The 20884-nt window shown below is 41.7% G+C and overlaps 1 protein-coding gene across 5 annotated transcripts in view; it reads right to left on the reverse strand.

Annotated features, from left to right (window-relative positions):
- Positions 1–20884, reverse strand: part of tenm4 (teneurin transmembrane protein 4) — a 531769-nt gene that overhangs the window by 127197 nt on the left and 383688 nt on the right. For all 5 annotated transcript variants that reach the window (XM_055637190.1, XM_055637189.1, XM_055637191.1 and 2 more), the window contains one exon: positions 6576–6776. In XM_055637190.1, the coding sequence (XP_055493165.1) occupies positions 6576–6776 (201 nt within the window). The remainder of the gene's footprint in view (positions 1–6575; positions 6777–20884) is intronic.

Raw genomic sequence — 20884 nt, forward strand, 5'->3', positions numbered from 1 at the left:
AACACTTTTTCACACAAAAAGGTGGTGGGTAAATGGAATGAGCTGCAGAGAAGGTCTGAGACAGGTACTATCGCAACATATAAAAAAAATTTGGACAAGTACATGGATAGGACAGGTTTAGAGGGTAATAGGCCAAACGCAGGCAGGTGGGACTAATGTAGATAGAACATGCTGGTCGGTGTGAGCAAGTTGGGCAGAGGGGCCTGTTTAACCACTGTATGATTCCATGAGCCTATCTCTGTTAAAGCTGTGCTAAATGAACAAAACTTGACCAAACAAAGACGGATTCCTAACCATCAGGGTTAAATAAATGGCATTAGAAATTGTGATGTTAGAAAATTAAAATGTAATATTGTGGATTGAGGCCTGGAGGTTACATAAGCAGTGAAAGAGTAAATTTCACTGGTCATGGCATGATTTTAAAAACAGAAAAGGATTTAATAAGTTTCAGTTTACAGGTTCTGCCTTGCTGCATTTGGAGAGACAGCATTCCACACATTCTCCTTCACTCCAAACCATCTTTTCCTGCTCAGTATTTCATAATATTCTGAGTTTTAAATCAAAACATAACTGTGGAAACGTTGCAATAGGTGCAGTAATGTCATTCAGTTATTACAGCTCATTGACAAGGTTAACACATCTCACTAACAGATGGCAAAAAGTTCAAGAGAGGGCAAGTGAAACAAAAAAATACAATGAAAAGTTTTAAAAGGATTAAAGAGAATCTTGGTTTGATAAATATTCAAATTCAAAGCAGGCTTTTACAATGTCGAAATTGTTGGGAATAGTAGCTTTAAAATCGGAGTGTATTTGAGGAAGCGGGTGTGTTGGGATACCTTTGGTGAGATATTGCACTGCCTTAGCAGATCGTGTTCACCTGCTCATGGTCAGCGATGCCTTCATCTTAATCTGATTAGCGTCAGAAGACTTTGTGTGTAGGCCAAGCACTTGGCTGCAGGGTGGGAAGGAACGATGTCATTCGGATCAACAACCACCACTGTAAACTACCAGCTAACAGCTGTTTGCAAATTGCTAACGCTAATAGCCTTGGAGCAGAAATATTGTGTTCCTTTTCAGCTGTGAAATGATAAAGGGTTACAATGGGCTATGCGAAGGCAGAGGGCAAACAGTTTTAAGATTTCAGTTATGGAGAAACATGTGCAAAGTTGTGTTAACTTTTTAATTTTCATCCCCAGTGCAATGGAACATTATCCAAATGAAGCAAATGTTAAGCATTTCAGTAGAAAAGCTAATGCATTCAATCTGTGTAATTTGGACCAATTTGCTCATAAAAGCACATTAGATCATGTGGGTAATGACTTCCAGGTGGATTATAGAAATGGCCTGGACACAACTGGATGTGATTTATCTCAGCGTGTGTGATATTTTCCCTGTGCCAAATGTGTATCTAATTCTAAAGAAGGGTCCCCACCCAAAAAGTCATCAGTCCCTTTTCCTTCACAGATGATGTTTGACCTGTTGAGATTCTCTGGCGGTCTCAGATATAACGTGCTGGAGAAACTCAGTGGGTCAGGCAGCATTTCTGGAGAACATGGACAATGATGTCTGGGTTCTTTCCTCAGACACCAGCAGTTTGGAGATCAGCCATGATCACATTGAATGGTGGTGCTGGCTCGAAGGGCCGAATGGCCGACTCCTGCATCTATTGTCTTTTAATTCCTCCCCACAGATGCCGGCCAACCTGAGATGCTGAGTCTTTGCAGCAAATGTTCTATTTGCATTTGCAACATGAAGCCATTCTGCACTCTGTTTGATTTTATTCCTCAGGTCAATTAAAAATTAACTTGAAAATTGGGCAGATTGGGCTAATTTAAAATAATCTCAATGGTTCCAATTTTTGAAGGCAATTTAAGATGAAGAAAATCAGGAACATCAGGAAATTGAGAAGAAAATGAGGACATGGAACAGTGCAGCACAGAAATCAGAACATTTATTTGTTTTCTGAGAAATTTAAAGTAAGTGAAAGTTTCTTGTAACCATTAAAATACTGCGATGAATAGGCTTTTAGATAAACTGCAGAGACATTGATTAGACCCACCACAGCCTTTGAGATATAGATGGAAGTTTACGATACATTTGGGTCGCTTAAAGATCCAAAGAGTGAAAGAAAAGTAAGAATGTGTAAGAGAAGTAAGCAGAATATGCAGTATAAGCAGAATAAATAACAGTGAAGGTTTTATTAAGATTTTTGTTTTTTTAAAGTTTTAATCTGATCTCCCGGCGGCTCAACACTTCAACACCTCCTCCCATTTCGAATCTGGCCTTTCTGTCCTGGGCGTCCTCCATGGCCAGAGGGAGTCCCACTACAAATTGGTGGAGCAGCACCCCATATTTTGCTTGGGTAGTTTACACCCCAGCGGTATGAACATTGACTTCTCCAATATCTGGTAGTCCTTGCTTTCCCCCTCCTTCCCCTCCCCTTCCCAGCTCTCCCACCGCCAACTGTCTCCGCCTCTTCCTTTTTTTTCCTGCCCACCCACCAACATCAGTGTGAAGAAACGAATAACCCATCAGAATTTTGAAGTATTTCTGTTTTCTGTGCTACATGACTCGATGACTCCATCTATCATGTTCCCCAGAGAAGGGCCTTACATCGCCCGGCGTGGCTTTAAATGGCCGCTGACTTGCTAGCGCCCGCCGGGCATCGGGAGAGGAATGGAGAGCAGGGGAGAGACAAGACTTTGCCTTCCATCACAGTGAGGAGGAGATTCACTGTGATGGATGTTTGTAAATTGTGTTGGTGTGTGTCTTAGAAACATAGAAACATAGAAATTAGGTGCAGGAGTAGGCCATTCGGCCCTTCAAGCCTGCACCGCCATTTAATATGATCATGGCTGATCATCCAACTCAGTATCCCGTACCTGCCTTCTCTCCATACCCTCTGATCCCCTTGGCCACAAGGGCCACATCTAACTCCCTCTTAAATATAGCCAATGAACTGGCCTCAACTACCCTCTGTGGCAGAGAGTTCCAGAGATTCACCACTCTCTGTGTGAAAAAACTTCTCCTCATCTCGGTTTTAAAGGATTTCCCCCTTATCCTTAAGCTGTGACCCCTTGTCCTGGACTTCCCCAACATCGGAAACAATCTTCCTGCATCTAGCCTGTCCAACCCCTTAAGAATTTTGTAAGTTTCTATAAGATCCCCTCTCAATCTCCTAAACTCTAGAGAGTATAAACCAAGTCTATCCAGTCTTTCTTCATAAGACAGTCCTGACATCCCAGGAATCAGTCTGGTGAACCTTCTCTGCACTCCCTCTATGGCAATAATGTCCTTCCTCAGATTTGGAGACCAAAACTGCACGCAATACTCCAGGTGTGGTCTCACCAAGACCCTATACAACTGCAGTAGAACCTCCCTGCTCCTATACTCAAATCCTCTTGCTATGAAAGCCAACATGCCATTCGCTTTCTTTACTGCCTGCTGCACCTGCATGCCTACCTTCAATGACTGGTGTACCATGACACCCAGGTCTCGCTGCATCTCCCCCTTTCCCAATCGGCCACCGTTTAGATAATAATCTGCTTTCCCGTTTTTTGCCACCAAAATGGATAACCTCACATTTATCCACATTAAACTGCATCTGCCAAACATTTGCCCACTCACCCAGCCTATCCAAGTCACTTTGCAGTCTCCTAGCATCCTCCTCACACCTAACACTGCCCCCCAGCTTAGTGTCATCCGCAAACTTGGAGATATTGCCTTCAATTCCCTCATCCAGATCATTAATATATATTGTAAATAGCTGGGGTCCCAGTACTGAGCCTTGCGGTACCCCACTAGTCACTGCCTGCCATTGTGAAAAGGACCCGTTTACTCCTACTCTTTGCTTCCTGTTTGCCAGCCAGTTCTCTATCCACATCAATACTGAACCCCCAATGCCATGTGCTTTAAGTTTGTATACTAATCTCTTATGTGGGACCTTGTCGAAAGCCTTCTGGAAGTCCAGATACACCACATCCACTGGTTCTCCCCTATCCACGCTACTAGTTACATCCTCGAAAAATTCTATAAGATTCGTCAGACATGATTTACCTTTCGTAAATCCATGCTGACTTTGTCCAATGATTTCACCACTTTCTAAATGTGCTGCTATCCCATCTTTAATAACTGACTCTAGCAGTTTCCCCACTACCGATGTTAGGCTAACTGGTCTGTAATTCCCCGTTTTCTCTCTCCCTCTCCCTTCTTAAAAAGTGGGGTTACGTTTGCTACCCGCCAATCCTCTGGAACTACTCCAGAATCTAAGGAGTTTTGAAAGATTATTACTAATGCATCCACTATTTCTGGAGCTACTTCCTTAAGTACTCTGGGATGCAGCCTATCTGGCCCTGGGGATTTATCGGCCTTTAATCCATTCAATTTACCCAACACCACTTCCCGACTAACCTGGATTTCACTCAATTCCTCCACCTCCTTTGACCCGCGGGCCCCTGCTATTTCCGGCAGATCATTTATGTCTTCCTTAGTGAAGACGGAACCAAAGTAGTTATTCAATTGGTCCGCCATATCCTGGTTCCCCATGATCAACTCACCTGTTTCTGACTGCAAGGGACCTACATTTGTTTTAACTAATCTCTTTCTTTTCACATATCTATAAAAACTTTTGCAGTCAGATTTTATGTTCACTGCCAGTTTTCTTTCATAATCCATTTTTCCTTTTCTAATTAAGCCCTTCGTCCTCCTCTGCTGGTCTCTGAATTTCTCCCAGTATGCTGCTTTTTCTGGCTAGTTTGTATGCATCATCCTTTGCTTTGATACTATCCCTGATTTCCCTTGTTATCCATGGATGCACTACCTTCCCTGATTTATTCTTTTGCCAAACTGGGATGAACAATTTTTGTAGTTCATCCATGCAGTCTTTAAATGCCTTCCATTGCATATCCACCGTCAACCCTTTTAGAATTACTTGCCAGTCAATCTTGGCCAATTCACGTCTCATACCCTCAAAGTTACCTTTCTTTAAGTTCAAAACCATTGGTTCTTTTCTTGTATGGCTGCAGAAACCAAATTTCGTTTGAACCTCACGTGAGGTTCAAATGACAAATAAATGGTATTGTATGGTATTGTATTGTATTGTATTGTATTGTAAGAAGGGTCTCGTCCCGAAACGTTGCCTATTCCTTCGCTCCATAGATACTGCCTCACCCGCTGAGTTTCTCCAGCATTTTTGTCTACCTGTGAGAGTTTTAGATGTGATTATTAATACTTCAAAATTCTGATGGTTTATTCGTTTCAAATGATGAAAATCTTGAGTACCAGTGCCCCAATAAAGTGAAATGGTAGGGTCCCGACTCAAAATAACATGTATAACAACATTCAAGACAAATTTGGACATGTAGCAATATTGAAAAGATATTTGGACAGGTACAGGGATAGGAAAGGTTTAGAGGGATATGGGTCAAACGCAGGCAGGCGGGACTAATATAGGTGGGGTGTTGTCAGCATGGGAAAGTTGGGCCGAAGGGCCTGTTTCCGTGCTGTATCAAAGTCCAGTATCTGCAACGTCCAGATCTACCCTAATGTTTCCCATCTTAAAATGTGTTTATTAAAAATTTAAAAAACAAATTGTCCATTGTGAAACTTGTTTGTGCTGATAGAGGGTTGTAATGTAATGTAGGTTTATGTAATGGAAATGGTCAATGCCCGCTGGACCAAAATGGTTGACACTGCATATGTCAGCATGGGTATGTTGGGCCGAAGGGCCCGTTTTCTGTGCTGCATGACTCGATGACTCTATGTAACGTCATCTATCATGTTCCCCAGAGAAGATGCCTGACCTGCTGAGTTACTCCAGCACATTGTGCCTTTTTCTGTCCTCAGTATCTGGTAGCTATCCGACAAACATAGGAGAAGTTAATGGGAGACACTTTGCTGGAGCTCGAGGCACTGACTGACTCAACCATAATACAACTGGAGGTCACTGAATGGTTATTACTCTCTTGTTAGAGAGCATTGGATACAGAAAACAGCATAAGATTGGGTCCTTCTGAGCCAAACATGTTGGCAAGACCATCTCTTATCTACCTGCACAATTTATTTGTAGAGTCAGAGAGTCATAGAGTCTTACAGCGTGGAAACAGGCCATTGGGCCCAACTTTCCCACGCCAGCTAACATGTCCCATTTACATTAATTAGTTCCACCTTCCTGCGTTTGGCCCAAATCCCACTAAACCAGTCTTTTAAACCGTGTTTAAATGTTTGTTAAACATTGCGATAGTACCTGCCTCAACTACCTCCTCCGACAGCTCGCTTTGTACATCCACCACCCTTTGTGTGAAAGGGTTACCCCTCAGGTTCCTATTAAATCTTTCAACCGTCACCTTAAACCTACTGTCTGTCCTCTGATGGTTAAAAATGTTAGCATAGTTTTAATTCAGCATTATCCAACATAAAAGATTTTCGCAGTTTTTACAATATCAACGTGGACATAGAAATTAGAAGAAAATGAAAGGATGGAAATCACACATGGCAAAACAATTTTTGTTTTCAAACTCCTGAGATTATTCTGGTCGTGTGCTGGAGGACCAAGTTGGAGTAGTTGGGTACATTACCAATTGAGCAATAGTGGCCCGTCCAGGCAAGGTCGCAACTGCAGGTCCTTGAGTCGGGCAGGAACGTCCCGTGTCCTGAACACTGGCCTTCGCAAGCTACTCTTGGACTCTCGCATTTTGGTCCGCCCCAGCCGGTGGCACAGTGGCATTCCCCATGGACACAAATCCCTCGACCCGAACAAGATGAGTCCAAGCAGTCCACTGAAAATAAGAATAAAACAATGACAGAATTCAGCACCTCAAATCTATTCTACTCAAACTGTTCTTCCCCAAAAAGACTATATCAATTAAATAGCGGATTCGCCACCTTGTCACGCTGCCACCTAAAACCTCCGATGGTCATAAAGACATCAACTATTATCAAAATTCTGTGGGAAAAAAAATTACTGAAGAGTGACAACTTCAGCTCTTGGGAAAGGCTGAGGTCAAAAGACTGTCTGTCTCCTAGCAACTGTGCTCATTATGGGGCCAAGTTGAACAACATTAAATCTGAAAGCTTATTTGGACCCAAAAACGCGCATTATTTTCCTCAAGGAAAATGCTTCACAGGAAGCAATGGCTACAGATGATAAATGAATACCACTGTAGGAGAGGCTCTCCATAAAAGCACAATGTTTAAGGCAACAATCAAGGAGTTATGTCAGAGGGCTCTGCTGGAAAGTAGCTCTTGAGTATTTGTAGTTTCTTTTTCTTTTAGATACCCTCCCACAGACATTGCAGAGCAATTCATTTTGTGAATTTTGGTATGTGTCAAATTGACTGATGTTACTATTGGCAATTCTTTATCTTTGTTTGCTGCTTTTTATTGTGGGTATTCACAGGAACACTTAAAAAAACCCCAGCAGAAAGCCTTGCCAAGGTTTGACAGTCATGATTTTCCAATCTTTTGTCTGCGTTGGATACAAAACATCAAGCCCAGAGGTGAAGACTCGACATTAAAGCCAATCCTTCTGTTTCAGGGCACTTCTGCCTAATAAAGGAACAGCAGAGATTGCCTGGTGATCAGGCTACTGATTAGCCATTCTGCTGTGCTGCAGGGTATTTTTTTCAAATTGTTCTCATTGGTCTCAGAAGTGTTTTGGAGAAAGTAAAATTCGTAACTGTAAACAGTGCAAGTGCACATTTGCTTATTTTAAAATAGCTCTTGAATTTTAAACTTCAGGCCACAAAATTGTTTTGTTTAGAGGCACAGCATGGAAATAGGACCTTCAACCCACCGAGTCCATTCCGACCAACGATCACCTCGCACACTAGTGCTATTCTACACACCAGGCACAAGTCACAGAAGCCAATTAACGTATGTAACAATTAATGCACGTCTTTGTTGATGTGGGAGGAAACCGGAGCACCAGCGTGGTCACAGGGAGAATGTGCAAATTCCACACAGACAGCACCCAAGGTCAGGTTTGAAGCCAGGTCTCTGGCGCTGAGGCAACAACTCTACCGCTGTGCCAATGTGCCATCCGAACAGAGCCACAAGGGTGGGAGCCACACAAACTGATGGTTGCTACATTCCTGTCTAAAATTGACCAGTGAACCTATTTCATACGCATCTCACTTCATCTACTTGGATCACTTTAATCTCATCATTGTGGAATCAATATTTCTTGAATTATATTATTGTTCTTTCCACTTGTGTACATAGAATACATTTTTGATCCATGAAACTAAATTAAATGCCTGGCACAGAATCTCTTTAAGATTAGCTCATTTATGTATCTCTTCCGTAGAAACAAGGAACTGTGGATTCTGGTTTACCAAGGATAGAGTGGATGTGGAGAGGACGTTTCCATGAGTAGCAGAGTCTAAGACCAGAGGACATAGCCTCAGAATAAAAGGAGACAAAGAGGAATTTCTTTAGTCAAAGGGTGGGGAATCTGTGGAATTTGTTGCACAGAAGGCTGTGGAGGCCAAGTCTATGGATATTTTTAAGGTAAAGATTGATAGATTCTTGACAGGAGGTAAGGTTGTGAGGGAAAGGTAGATCAGCCATGAATGAATGGCATAGACTTGATGTGTCAAATGGCCTAACTCTGTTCCTATCACTTATAAAAGACACAAAATGCTGGAGTAACGCAGCCCTGGAGAACATGGATAGGTGACGTTTTGGGTAGAAGGGTCCCGACCCAAAACATCACCCATCCATTTTCTCCAATTATACTGCCTGACCTGCTGAGATACTCCAGCATTTTGTGTCTTTCCTGTGTCTGCCTTCTGTGTATCTCTCGCCCTGTGAACAAAACTAGTATGATAGCCATGATCATATTGAATGGCGGTGCAGGCTCGAAGGGCCGAATGGCCTACTCCTGCAACTATGTTCTATGTTTCTATGATAGGAAATAAGAAAATTGCTTTTTAACAGAATTTAACAATTATATTTCTGGGAGACTTTGAAAAGTGTTAAAGAGCTTGACAATGAAAAAAAAAACAACTGGCAAAATGAATTGAAAGGTAAGTGAATGAGTGCACATGAACCTGATGAGGCAGACTGGCACCTAGCTTTATTTTATGGTTGAACAAATAGATATGAGCATTTTTCAGGAGACTGTTCAGTCTGACCTTTCATTAGTGTTCTTTGAGTTCAAACATGGGCCAGGGGCAGTGCATACTTTGTGACATGACCTCAACATTTATAAGATAACGGGATTGAATTGAACAGTGTGCACAGAGCAGCATTCCCAGTAAGGACGCTGTGCCTCTGTTGAAGCTCGAGTGCAGGTCTGTTTACTCTCACACTGCACCAGAGCATAACACAAAGACTTTTTCAGAGGGATTTAACCAAATGCATCCGCAGGTTCGGCTGAACTGCGGCTGTTGGCATCTTCTCTCAGTCTTTCTGTTGGAACATCCCTATTTTTCTTTATCAGGTATAAAATTGGTGAAGGAACAGCAGTACATTCCCACTTACAACTCTTTGCACATTTTTTTAGATGCAAGGTAAGATAGGCAAATTGCCAATATTACCTCGATGCACCAAAAGGGAGCAAGGCAGGATAGTGCGAACTATAGGCCAGTTAGTCTGATTTCGGTGGTTGGTAAGAATTTAGAGTCCATTATAAACGATGAGGTTGCAGAGTACTTTGAAGTTCACGATAAAATAGGCCAAAGTCAGCATGGCTTTGTCAAGGGGAGGTCTTGCTTGATAAATTTGCTGGAATTCTTTGAAGAAGTAAATAGCAGGACAGACAGTTGATGTTATTTACTTAGATTGCAGAAAGCCTTTGATGAGGTGCCACACGTTAGGGTGCTTGGGAAGGTGAGAGCCCACAGTATCAAAGGGCAGATACTAGCCTGGAGAGCAGGTTGGCTGGATGGCAGAAGACAAAGAGTGGCAATGAAGGGGGCTTTTTCTGGTTGGCTGCCAGTGACTAGTGGAGTTCCGCAAGGGTCGGCGCTGGGGCCGCTACTCTTCACATGGTATATTAATGATTTGAACGAGGGGATTGAAGGCTTTGTGGCAAAGTTTGCAGATGATACGAAAATAGGTGGAGGGACAGGTAGTGTAGAAAAAGCAGGGACTCTGCAGAAGAACTTGGACAGGTTGGGAGAGTGGGCAGAGAAGTGGCAGATGGAATATAGTAGCAAAGTGTGGAGTCAAGCATTTTGGTAGTAGGAATAAAGGCGTAGACTATTTTCTAAATGGGGTGAAAATCCAGAAATCAGAGGTGCAAAGGGACTTGGGAGTGCTGGTGCAGAATTCCCAAAAAGTTAATCTGCAAATTGAATCGGTAGTAATGAAAGCAAACTCAATGCTAGCATTTATTTCAAGAGGGCTTGTATACAAAAACAAGGATGTAATGCTGAGGTTCTATAAAGCGCTGGTAAGGCCGCATTTGGAATATTGAGAGCAATTTTGAGCACCATATCTGAGGAAGGATGTGCTGGCTCTGGACAGGGTCCAGAGGATGTTTTCAAGAATGATCCCAGGAATGAGTAGGTTAACCTATGATGAGCATTTGTCGGCACTGGGCCTGTAATCGTTGGGGTTGGAAGAATGAGGGGGGATCTCATTGAAACATACAGTATAGTGAGATGCTTGGATAGAGTGGATGTGGAGAGGATGTTTCCATCAGTGGGACAGTCTAGAATTAGAGGTCATAGCCTCAGAATTAAAGGACGTTCTTTTAGGAAGGAGATGAAGATACATTTATTTCATCAGATGGTCGCGAATCTGTGGAATTCTTTGCCACATAAGGCTATGGAGGCTAAGTCTGGATATTTTTAAGGCAGAGATAGATAGGTTCTTGATTAGTACAGGTGGCAGAGGTTATGGAGAGAAGGCAGGAGAATGGGGTTTTGAGAGAAAGAGAGATAGATCAGCTATGATTGAATGGTGGAGTAGACGATGGTCCGAATAGCCTAATTCTACTCCTATTCCTTATGACCTTATATATCATTAAAACCAATGAACAACTAAATTTCAACAAAATGAAGGAAAATACTTTCAAATGTCTCTTATAACTGGTTGCATGCCTTGCAGTGTTCCTTTTAATTTATACTTTTATATTCAACAGCTGTTGGGGTATTTTTGACATCTGTTGCTCATATGCACTTTTATTCTACAGGAAATAGTAGAAATATCTATCTTTTGGCATCTTTGCAATACAATAAAATGACTGGGATATTTCCTGTACTTTGAGAATCATCGCCAGAAACGTGTGATAGGTAGAACTATGTCCAAGTAGTGGATGCAGAGCAGTCTGAAGAAGGGTCCCGACCCAAAATTTGCCTATCCATATGCTCCAGAGATGCTGCCTGACCCACTCCAGTACTTTGTGTTCTCCTCAATATTCCAGCATCTTCATAAGTTTATACGTCATAGGAGCAGAATTAGCCATTCAGCCATTGAGTCTACTCTGCCATTCAATCATGGCTGATTTATCTTCCCTCCCAACTCCATTCTCCCGTCTATTCCCTGCAACACTCGACAGCCATACTAATCAAGGATCTGTCAATTTCTGCCGTAAAGACAAGGACAGACTTGGCCTCCACAACTGTCTGTGGCAATGAATTTCACAGATTCACCACCCTCTGACCAAAGAAATTCCTCCTCATCTCCATTCTGAAGGTATGTCCTTATATTCTGAGGCTGTCCATTTCTGGTCCACTCTATCTGTCCACTCTATCTAGGCTTTTGGTACGTCCATTTATTCTAGGGCTGTGCCCTCTGGTCCTAGACTCTCCCACGAGTGGAAACATGCTCTCCACATCCACTCTATCCAGGCCTTTCACTATTCAGAAATTTTCAATGAGGTCCCCTCTCATCCTAAACACCAGCGAGTACATGCCCAGTAGAGTTAAACACTCATCATACATCTGCTGTTCCTTGTTTCTCCATTTCATAGATGTTATAGATTCCACAATATAAGCCATCCACTTTAATTATTAGTAGCAATGTCATAAAATTTTGAGATTTAAAAAATCAAGTCTGCAATTTATCCCATCAGATAAAGCACAAAAATAAGTTTAATTTGACACCTAATTCACTTTCATATCTTCAGTATTAAAAGAGTTATGGCCATTTTCATACTCGGAAATTAGCATCTTGGTCCCTATTAATTTTCCATTGACTTAACACAAAAGCTGTGATCGAGGACAGGGACATGGCCATAACTTTATTAACAATTAAGAGAACTGAAAGAAATGTTCAGTTATTATACATTGAAGCATTCTGAAACAAATATGAAACAATCTTACTTGGATGACCTGAAATTAAAGCATATAATTAGTCAGTTACCCAATTGTAGTTAATTCCAAACTTCAATTACTAGATCTAAACATCGATCCATTTCTTAAGAAAAGATTAACATTTTTAAATAGTCTAGGTGTCCAAATAACATTCACAAAGAATTCACAATAAAACATGATTTTTAAATCTCATTTACATTAATTTATAGGCCAAATGGAAGGAATTTAGTGTTCAATCGCTGTAAATTAATGGCCATTTAAATCAGCTTTTGAGTGGGATCCTGTGGAACTATGTGGAACGCGCTGGTTTGGAACGTTCCCATTGCGGTGGATTTGTACCCCATATGCCCAGAAAAATACTGGGGGATTTAATCGGGCCCCAAATTAGCTACTCGCAACATAAAACTTTGTATAAAGGGATCTTAAGAAGCCCTTTTTAATGTAAAAATAAACAACCTACCTTCCGTTATCCCCTCTATGAGATCTGTCCCATTGTCGGCGGTCGCTGGTTTAGAGGATAATTTTTAACCTACTATAACAATTAAATTAACGATTACGTTTAAAAATAGCTGCAGCGAATGAACCTCGCAGCGATTTTTCGTCAGCAACTAAGTAGGCTGAACAACCTCGATTTGAATAGCCGAGAGAAAGTCGTGTTTTAAACCTGGCCCCCTCTCAACGGCGCCAAAATCGCACACAGGGCAGGGACAGATCTGCAGCCCCGCTGAAGGTAGGTTTTGCAACATACCTATTATTAAACCTGGCGTTGAGAGTGTCTATTGTGTCACTGTGTCCCGTGCTTATATTTTCTGTCCCACTCTATTTCTCATATACCTTGCTCTCTCTGCTCTGAATACACAATCAGGGAAGCAGAGAAGGAGACAGAAGTTTAGTTTAATTTAGTTTGTTATACGCATGTGTACTGAGGTACAGTGAAATGCTTTTAGTTGTGTACTATCAAGTCAATGTGATTACAATCAGGCCATCCACGATGTACAGATAAAAGGTAAAGGGGGTAAAGGATAGGAGTCAGTAACTGGATGAGTGGAGAGCATGTGTAAAGGCTGGTGTACACAGACTGGCCCCGGTCAGGGATCCGTGACCAGCAGACAGTGGGAAAATGGTGTTCTTACTGAACTGCATGTGGAGGTTGAGAGAGTCAGTAGGCTGGTGGGACATGGTGGTGGGATTGGATTGAACTGAATGATGTGGACCACAGTGCTGCAGCTGGTAAAGCAGCTGCCTCCAGCTCCAGTGATCCAGATTTGATCCTCACCTCCAGTGCTATGTTTGCATATTCTCCTTCTAACTACAAGGGTTTCCCTGGGTGCTCTGGTCACTTCCCACACACATACAGGTGAATTCATTCAGTTCTTTAGACTTTACTTTAGGCTTTAGAGATACAGTATGGAAACAGGCCCTTTAGTCACCAAGTTCAAGCCAACCAGCGATACACTAGCACTATCCTACACACCAGGGACAATTTTCAATTTTACCGGAGCCACTTAATCCACAAATCTCTTTGGAGTGAGGGAGGAAACTGGAGCACCTGGAGAAAATCCACGTGGTCACAGGGAGAATGTACATACAGACAGCACCTGTAGTCAGGATCAGACCCGGGTCTCTTGCGCTGTAAGGCAGCAACTCTACCGCTGCTCCACTGTGCCTCCCACACTTCACGCAATTTATATATTGTGTGATTTATTTAAAGACTAAATTCATGCATGAAATGCAAATAATGGCCAAAGTGCAGAATGATACTTTTGGTTGGGACTTTCTGCGGGCAAGATGTGTATAATGGAACGCTGAGAATATGAACTGTGATGTTAATCCTCAAGAAGTGCTTAATTGGAGGCTCCCTTGTGAAACCGAATAGCAATTCACGCCCTTTGTCGGATAAGCAATTAACACTCAGCATGAACCCTGTAATAGGTCTGGAGCAGGCCATGCCTCGAACCTAAACTATTAGGAACACTCGAAGATGAGCGCATTTTCCGATCTTTCTGACCTGCGTATGAGAGGTCAATATCCCCCTACACTACCTCGCCAATGGTCTGGCCTCTGTATGAGTGGTCACGGTTACAGGTTGGATAAATTAGATGCATTTGTCATATTAGTTTAACTGGCCGACCTTAATGATGGGTTTTGTTCTGGATCTTGATATAGGTGTAATTTTAGTACCACAGGAGTACTGCCCTTTAAACTTTGTCCCTTTTATTGAGTTACAAGATTGTTCGTACTAATCTTCATGATTTGTATGTGTGTCAGGGGTTATGGGGAGAAGGCAGGAGAATGGAGTTGTGAGGGAAAGATAGATTGACCGTGATTGAATGGTGGAGTAGAACGGCCTAATTCTGCTCCAATAACTTATGAGCTTGTGAATAGGGTCGTGCCCCAATTCGTGAACACAGTTTAAGTGATGATTTAAGGAATAATTTGCCCTTGAAACATTGTCCCTTTTATTGTGCTGTTAGTTTGTTCGAACTAAAAGGGCCGTGCCCAAAATCATGAATACAGCTTGAGTACAGTTTAAATTGTCACTTATTTCCAGGTTTGTGTGGCTACGACATGGAGCAGTTGAGGGGAATAGCGCAGACAGGGTCCGTGCGCTGCTGGGTCTTGAGGGACTGAGCAGGGGAAGGGATATCTGAGCAAGGGAAGGGATATCACTCCAGGGGCCATGAGCAGCAAGGGTGGTTGTGTAAAGCCAAGTGCTTAGACTAGTGAGTATGACACTACTGAATTATAGACACGGAGAATGTATGATGAGTTTTTGCACAGTTTTTTTATTGATTTATATTTTTTATTCCCATTATTTTGAAATAAGAAAAAGAATAGCACGGATATATTTCAAAGGAGGTTGAGCACACATGGAATAAATATATAACAGCATGTGCTGAAGGGATTTGGATGGAAGGAGGGAGGGTGTGGAGCATAAAAGATGCCAAAAGCCATTGGGGTCAATTGTCTGCTTTTGCGCTATAAATTGGATGTAATTTTACACAATAACCCCAAGTATTCACTCAACCCTGAATTAGTTGTTCTCCGTTAGCATGCAATTATCTCCAAACTCCTGTGAGTGAGCTCAGATCTGATTATTGTCTGGTAACTGTTTTTGAATCAGGAACTTTACTTCTTGTGGCTGGTGTTGTACCCAGACTGACACAAAGGCCAGATTAAACCCAGGCTTGGCTGGATCCCATAAAATAAGGTGAAAGAGTGGCTGGCCTCACATTTTCAGCAGCCTTTGTAGAGTCTGACAAAATGCACAATGCTAAAATTGAGACCAGTTTCTTTTAGGAGCACTGTTGATTCTGCTGATGTCGCCACAGCGCTCTGTCAACAGCGATATGTTAACCTTTTTCTGGGTTTAATGGAGTTCAGTACATCAACACGAAGACACAGCCATGGTTAGAATATCACCAACAAAAAATGAGTTTTAAATGAAAAGCGTCTTGAATTCAGCTATCACATAATGACAAAGTTTGTCATACATATGAAGTTGCAATTTTCTAACTTGAAATTACCTTATACTAGGTTCACTTTTTAAAATCATAGATTCCATTGATTTTGTTTCCCCCCCCTAATTCAATGCACCTGCACGATTAAAATAAAATTCTGATTCTAAGCAATATTTCCATTTGCACAATTATTCTTGATCATAGAAAGGATGCTTGATGATGACATTCCATGTAATTATGTCCCCTCTTACCTCAACATTACAAGGAGGTGACAGCAACATATTTATGGTGGTGGACTGAAATACAGCAGTTATTAACTGCAGATGTTGGTCGACAAAGAAAGACATGAAGACATCGATGAGACCAAACATACATCCCTCAACACTGTAATGAAAGGTCTGTTTTGGATGTCTGGGTTCTGTCCGCAAAAATGCCTAGACATTCCATATGAATTTACCTTGTCCTCAGTCTCCAGCATCTGTAGTTCCTTCTTAATATTTTGAGGTATCTTGGTGGCTACTGCATACTCCAATTGCAAATATATAATTCTTCAGAATTACCTGTCTACCATCATAAATGTTACAGCTAAATATGTATGGAGAGGGACCACGGTTCGCTGGATGATCTACATGAAAGCGACTGCCAGAGGCCCTGCAGCAGCCTGAGGCTCGCCTGAATCAGCCGCCACTCCGGAAGACCAAGTGTGTGGACCGGACTAAACTTTGAAAATGGCGCCAAGCGTGGCTACTCTTGCAGTGGACTATTACTCTGCACTTTATACTAATCGGGGGTTTGTGCTTAAGGGCCTGTCCCACTGTACGAGGTAATTCAAGAGCTCTCCCGAATTAAAATAAAAATCAAACTCATGGTAAGTATGTAGATTGTACGTAGCGGGTACGTCGGAGCTCGGGACATCTCTTAGCGGCTCGTAACGCTAACGGCAGGTACTCGGGAAACGCAGTAAGCTCGTGAAAATTTTTCAACATGTTGAAAAATGTCCACGAGAGCCCCGAGTACCTACGAGTGGCTATTACCGTAATTCTCAGAGTTCGAATCAGGGGAAACTTGGGAGAACTCTTGAATTACCTCGTACAGTGGGGCAGGCCCTTTAGGCATGGTAATACTTTACTGAACTGTATGCAAATAAAACATTTCACTGTATATCTGTACATGTAATAATAAAGAACAATTGAACCACTAATTACTGGTATTGAAACTATTGAAGGGCCTGGTGGCCAACTCTTCTATTTTCTCATCTCAGAATAATTCTCCATCTCAGAATAATTTGGCTTCAATACAGAGGGTGTGGTTCACTCATCTTTCCAGTCAATTTGCCGTTTTTAATGAAAGTCGTGTTGGAAATATTTTTCCAATGCCTTGAGATGATTACAGGATGTATTCATGTCATAAAAGCGCAAAAGAGGAGCAGGGATCACTGCTGCCCATAGATAGTGAAAATGGTGGCAAGGTTGGAGGGCTTTGTATGTAGACTTTAGAGATACAGCTTGGAAACAGGCCCTTGCGGCACCGACTAGCAATTGTCCCATACTTCGGCATTATCCTACACAGTGGGGACAATTTACAGAATCCAATTAACCTACAAACCTGTATGTCTCTGGAGTGTGGGAGGAAACCGGAGCACCCGGAGAAAACCCACGCGGTCACATGGAGAACGTACAAACTCCGTACAGATGCAAACATAGTCAGGATCAAACCCGGGACCCTGGCGCTGTAAGGCAGCAACTCTACCGCTATGCCGCCACTGTTGCTTCTAAGCACTTCTCCTCAAACAGCCAAAGACTGTACTAATACACTGAAGGCTGTACCACCACAGTGAAGGTAGTGGTGAATGTCATCATCAGTGACCATCTTCACTGAGTGGTGGAAAGTGGTTCATGGTTTCCAGGGTCTAATTATGAATTGTTTTAGTCAGAGGGCAGGGTGAAGCAATATGATAATCTAGACAATGTTACCTTCACCCCACTCCCAAATCTAGAAGCATTTCTTCATTGATGTGTTTTAAAATTCCAAATCCTTGTTAATGAAAAATATGCACTGGGTCAGCACTTATTCGTTGTTACGAACATTCAAAAATGGATCGTCAACAAAGTTGAAATGAAACTAGTTGATAGGCTACATAATATATACTGAGCTAGAGTCCATGAGCTTATAATATTCCATATAAGCGTCTCAGCAATTTCAGGAATAAATAATCCTTTCTCCGCATAATGAAAAGTGACATTTATCTTTATAATCAAATGTGAAAATGGAATTTTAACGGTTCTGATGCCAACACAGAATCTCATGAAGGAGAGTGCGGGTTGGAGATTGTTGTGGGTATTTAAGAAAGTATTTATTACATTTAAAATTGGACATTATATATTTTACCTGAATCTCAGAAGCATTGAAAATCATGGTGGGAATGGAAAAAGGGATAGCAATTCAGAATTAATACATTATAGGAATCAGAGAGACACAATTCATTCTGGAGGTTTCAGAAAGGAAGAAGTGGCCATTGAAAAACTGATGAGCCTCTCTTTATTGCATGGGAGTTAGCATATTTAGGCCTATGCTGGAGTAAAAACTGTGCTTGGAAATTCCCCGGCTAGAAGTACACAAGAAGAAAGAAATCTACATAACGTTTGAGTTGCTGCAACTACCAGGTCAAAATGAAGGAAGCATGTTTTCTTTTTATAAACAGAAGCTAAAGTAAAGTCACACAAGCAGACTGTTCAGCTCACTGCTATGTCCACAATCATTCCTATCTATATTAATCCCACTTGCTTACATTAACCCCGTATCTCTCTCTGCCTCGTCGTTTTAAGCACCTGTACAGATCCTTGTAAATGCGGTGACTGCTCTTGCCTCCACCACCTCCTCTGGCAACTCATCTCTGGAACCAACTCCACTTTGGTGAAAAAATTACCCCTGAAATCCCCTTGGCTTACTCTAAGTTTCTAGGTTATAACCTCCTGACATATGATGAAAGAATGGGTCGACTGGGTTTGTATTCACTGGAATTTAGGATGAGAGGGAATCTTATAGAAACATATAAAATTCTTACAGGATTGGACAGGCTGGATGCAGGAAAAATGTTCCCGATGTTGGGGGAGTCCAGAACAAGGGATCTCAGTTTAAGAATAATGGGTAGGCCATTTTGGACTGAGATGAGGATTTTTTTTTTCACCCAGAGTTATGAATCTGTATAATTCTCTGCCACGGAAGGCAGTGGAGGCCAATTCAATGGATATTTTCAAGAGGGAGTTAGATTTAGCTCTTAGGGCTACATGAATCACAGGACATGGGGAAAAAGCAGGAACAGGGTACTGATTTTAGATGATCAGCAATGATCATATTGAATGGCAGTGCTGGCTCGAAGGACCGAATGGCCTACTCCTGCACCTATTTTTCTATGTCTCTATATTATAACCTCCTGACATTCACCTTAATGCTATGCCCTCTAGTTTTAGACAAACCCGCTGTGGGTAAACAGACTCTAGCTGTCTACCCCATTATATGGAATGGCATGTGAAAGGGTTGGATTTTTTGGGATTTGCGGTTTTGGTTGACCCATTGGCATTTGAGACTTTGGGCACATTTGACCATGTGTTGCACAAATTTGGATCTAAAACATATCGCCCAGTGCTGCTTTCCAAACCAAGACTCAAGACTCAAGAATTGGTCAGGCAAAGCTAAAGATGAGATGGGTGGAGATGGGATGAGGAGCTTGCATTGAGAGGCATTGTTTGCTTGCAGTGGAGAAGCCATGCACTGGACCAGACCACCACTTTTTTTAAGAAGGAACTGCAGATGCTGGAAAATCGAAGATAGACAAAAATGCTGGAGAAACTCAGTGGGTGAGACAGTATCTATGGAGCGAAAGAAATAGACAACTTTTTGGTTCGAAACCCTTCTTCAGACTCTTTCGGGTTGAAACCCTTCTTCAGAAGAAGAGTTTCGACCCGAAGCGTTGCGTATTTATTTTGCTCCATAGATGCTGCCTCACCCGCTGAGTTTCTCCAGCATTTTTGTCCACCACTTTTTTTTTTTTCAGTTTAGTTTAGTTGAGTTTAGTTTCACCTGTACCGAGGTACAGGAAAAAGCTTTTGTTACATGCTAACCTGTCAGTGGAAAGACAATACATGATTACAATCGAGCCATCCACATTGTACAGATACATGGTAAAGGGAATAACGTGAATAATGTTTAGTGCAAGATAAAGTCAGCAAAGTCATTCAAATATAGTCTGAGGGTCTCCAATGAGGTAGATAATCATTCAGGACTGCCCTCTAATTGTAGGTAGGATGTTAGGGTGGGGAAAAAAAAAGATATAGTGTGGATTGCCCAAGACAGATGCGTTATTTACCTGTTAAATACTCTAGTTTGGCACGACACTGGGAAGACAATGAAATTCAATGTGCTCCCAGAGATAGAGACCATCAGAACAAGTTGGTATTTGCTAATTGGGGTCATCGGAGTCACTCTAATTATTTACTCCAGGAAATTAATTTGACAACTGATGAAAATGGTCATTATTAATGTTCACTCCAGAAGATTAAAATTGATTTTTAATTGCGTATCACAGTAAGAAATACATGTTGTGTATTTGAATTTTTAAACAACAATATTTGAACGCACTAATTCGAGGTCATCTCACAGAACTGTCAATGACAGAGGGTAACTTTCTTTAATTGATCCTCGCTTGTAATTCCCAACGAAGCATGCCCGACATCCACTTTTCACAACAACCACCGTCCAGATTCGATATTGACAGCTTTGACATTAATGCAAGCAGAATGTACTTACTTTATTTGGGAAACAATTTATTTAAAATGCTGTTGATTTTTTTTTTACAGATTTTGTCTTTCAAACTATGTTGATTGCTTGCACTGTTGCCATGGAAACAGTTTTCTCTTTGGCAGTGAGTGCCAGTAGGTGCAAATTGAATCAACAATTGAGGTGATAAAATAAACCCACGTCCCACAGCAATCACCAAGGCTGCGATACTCCCGAGAATTTTTCTTCAAAGAAGGTGATAAAGATATTAAAGGATAGATCCTCCAGTGCACACAGGGCACTTCTACTCATTTCATACTGTGGGTAAAATGGATTGTAAAGTATTTTTAGAATGGATGGAAATGTCAAATGGCAACAGCATCA

The sequence above is a fragment of the Leucoraja erinacea genome, chromosome 6 (genome assembly GCF_028641065.1).
Source record: "Leucoraja erinacea ecotype New England chromosome 6, Leri_hhj_1, whole genome shotgun sequence".
Lineage (NCBI taxonomy): Eukaryota > Metazoa > Chordata > Chondrichthyes > Rajiformes > Rajidae > Leucoraja > Leucoraja erinaceus.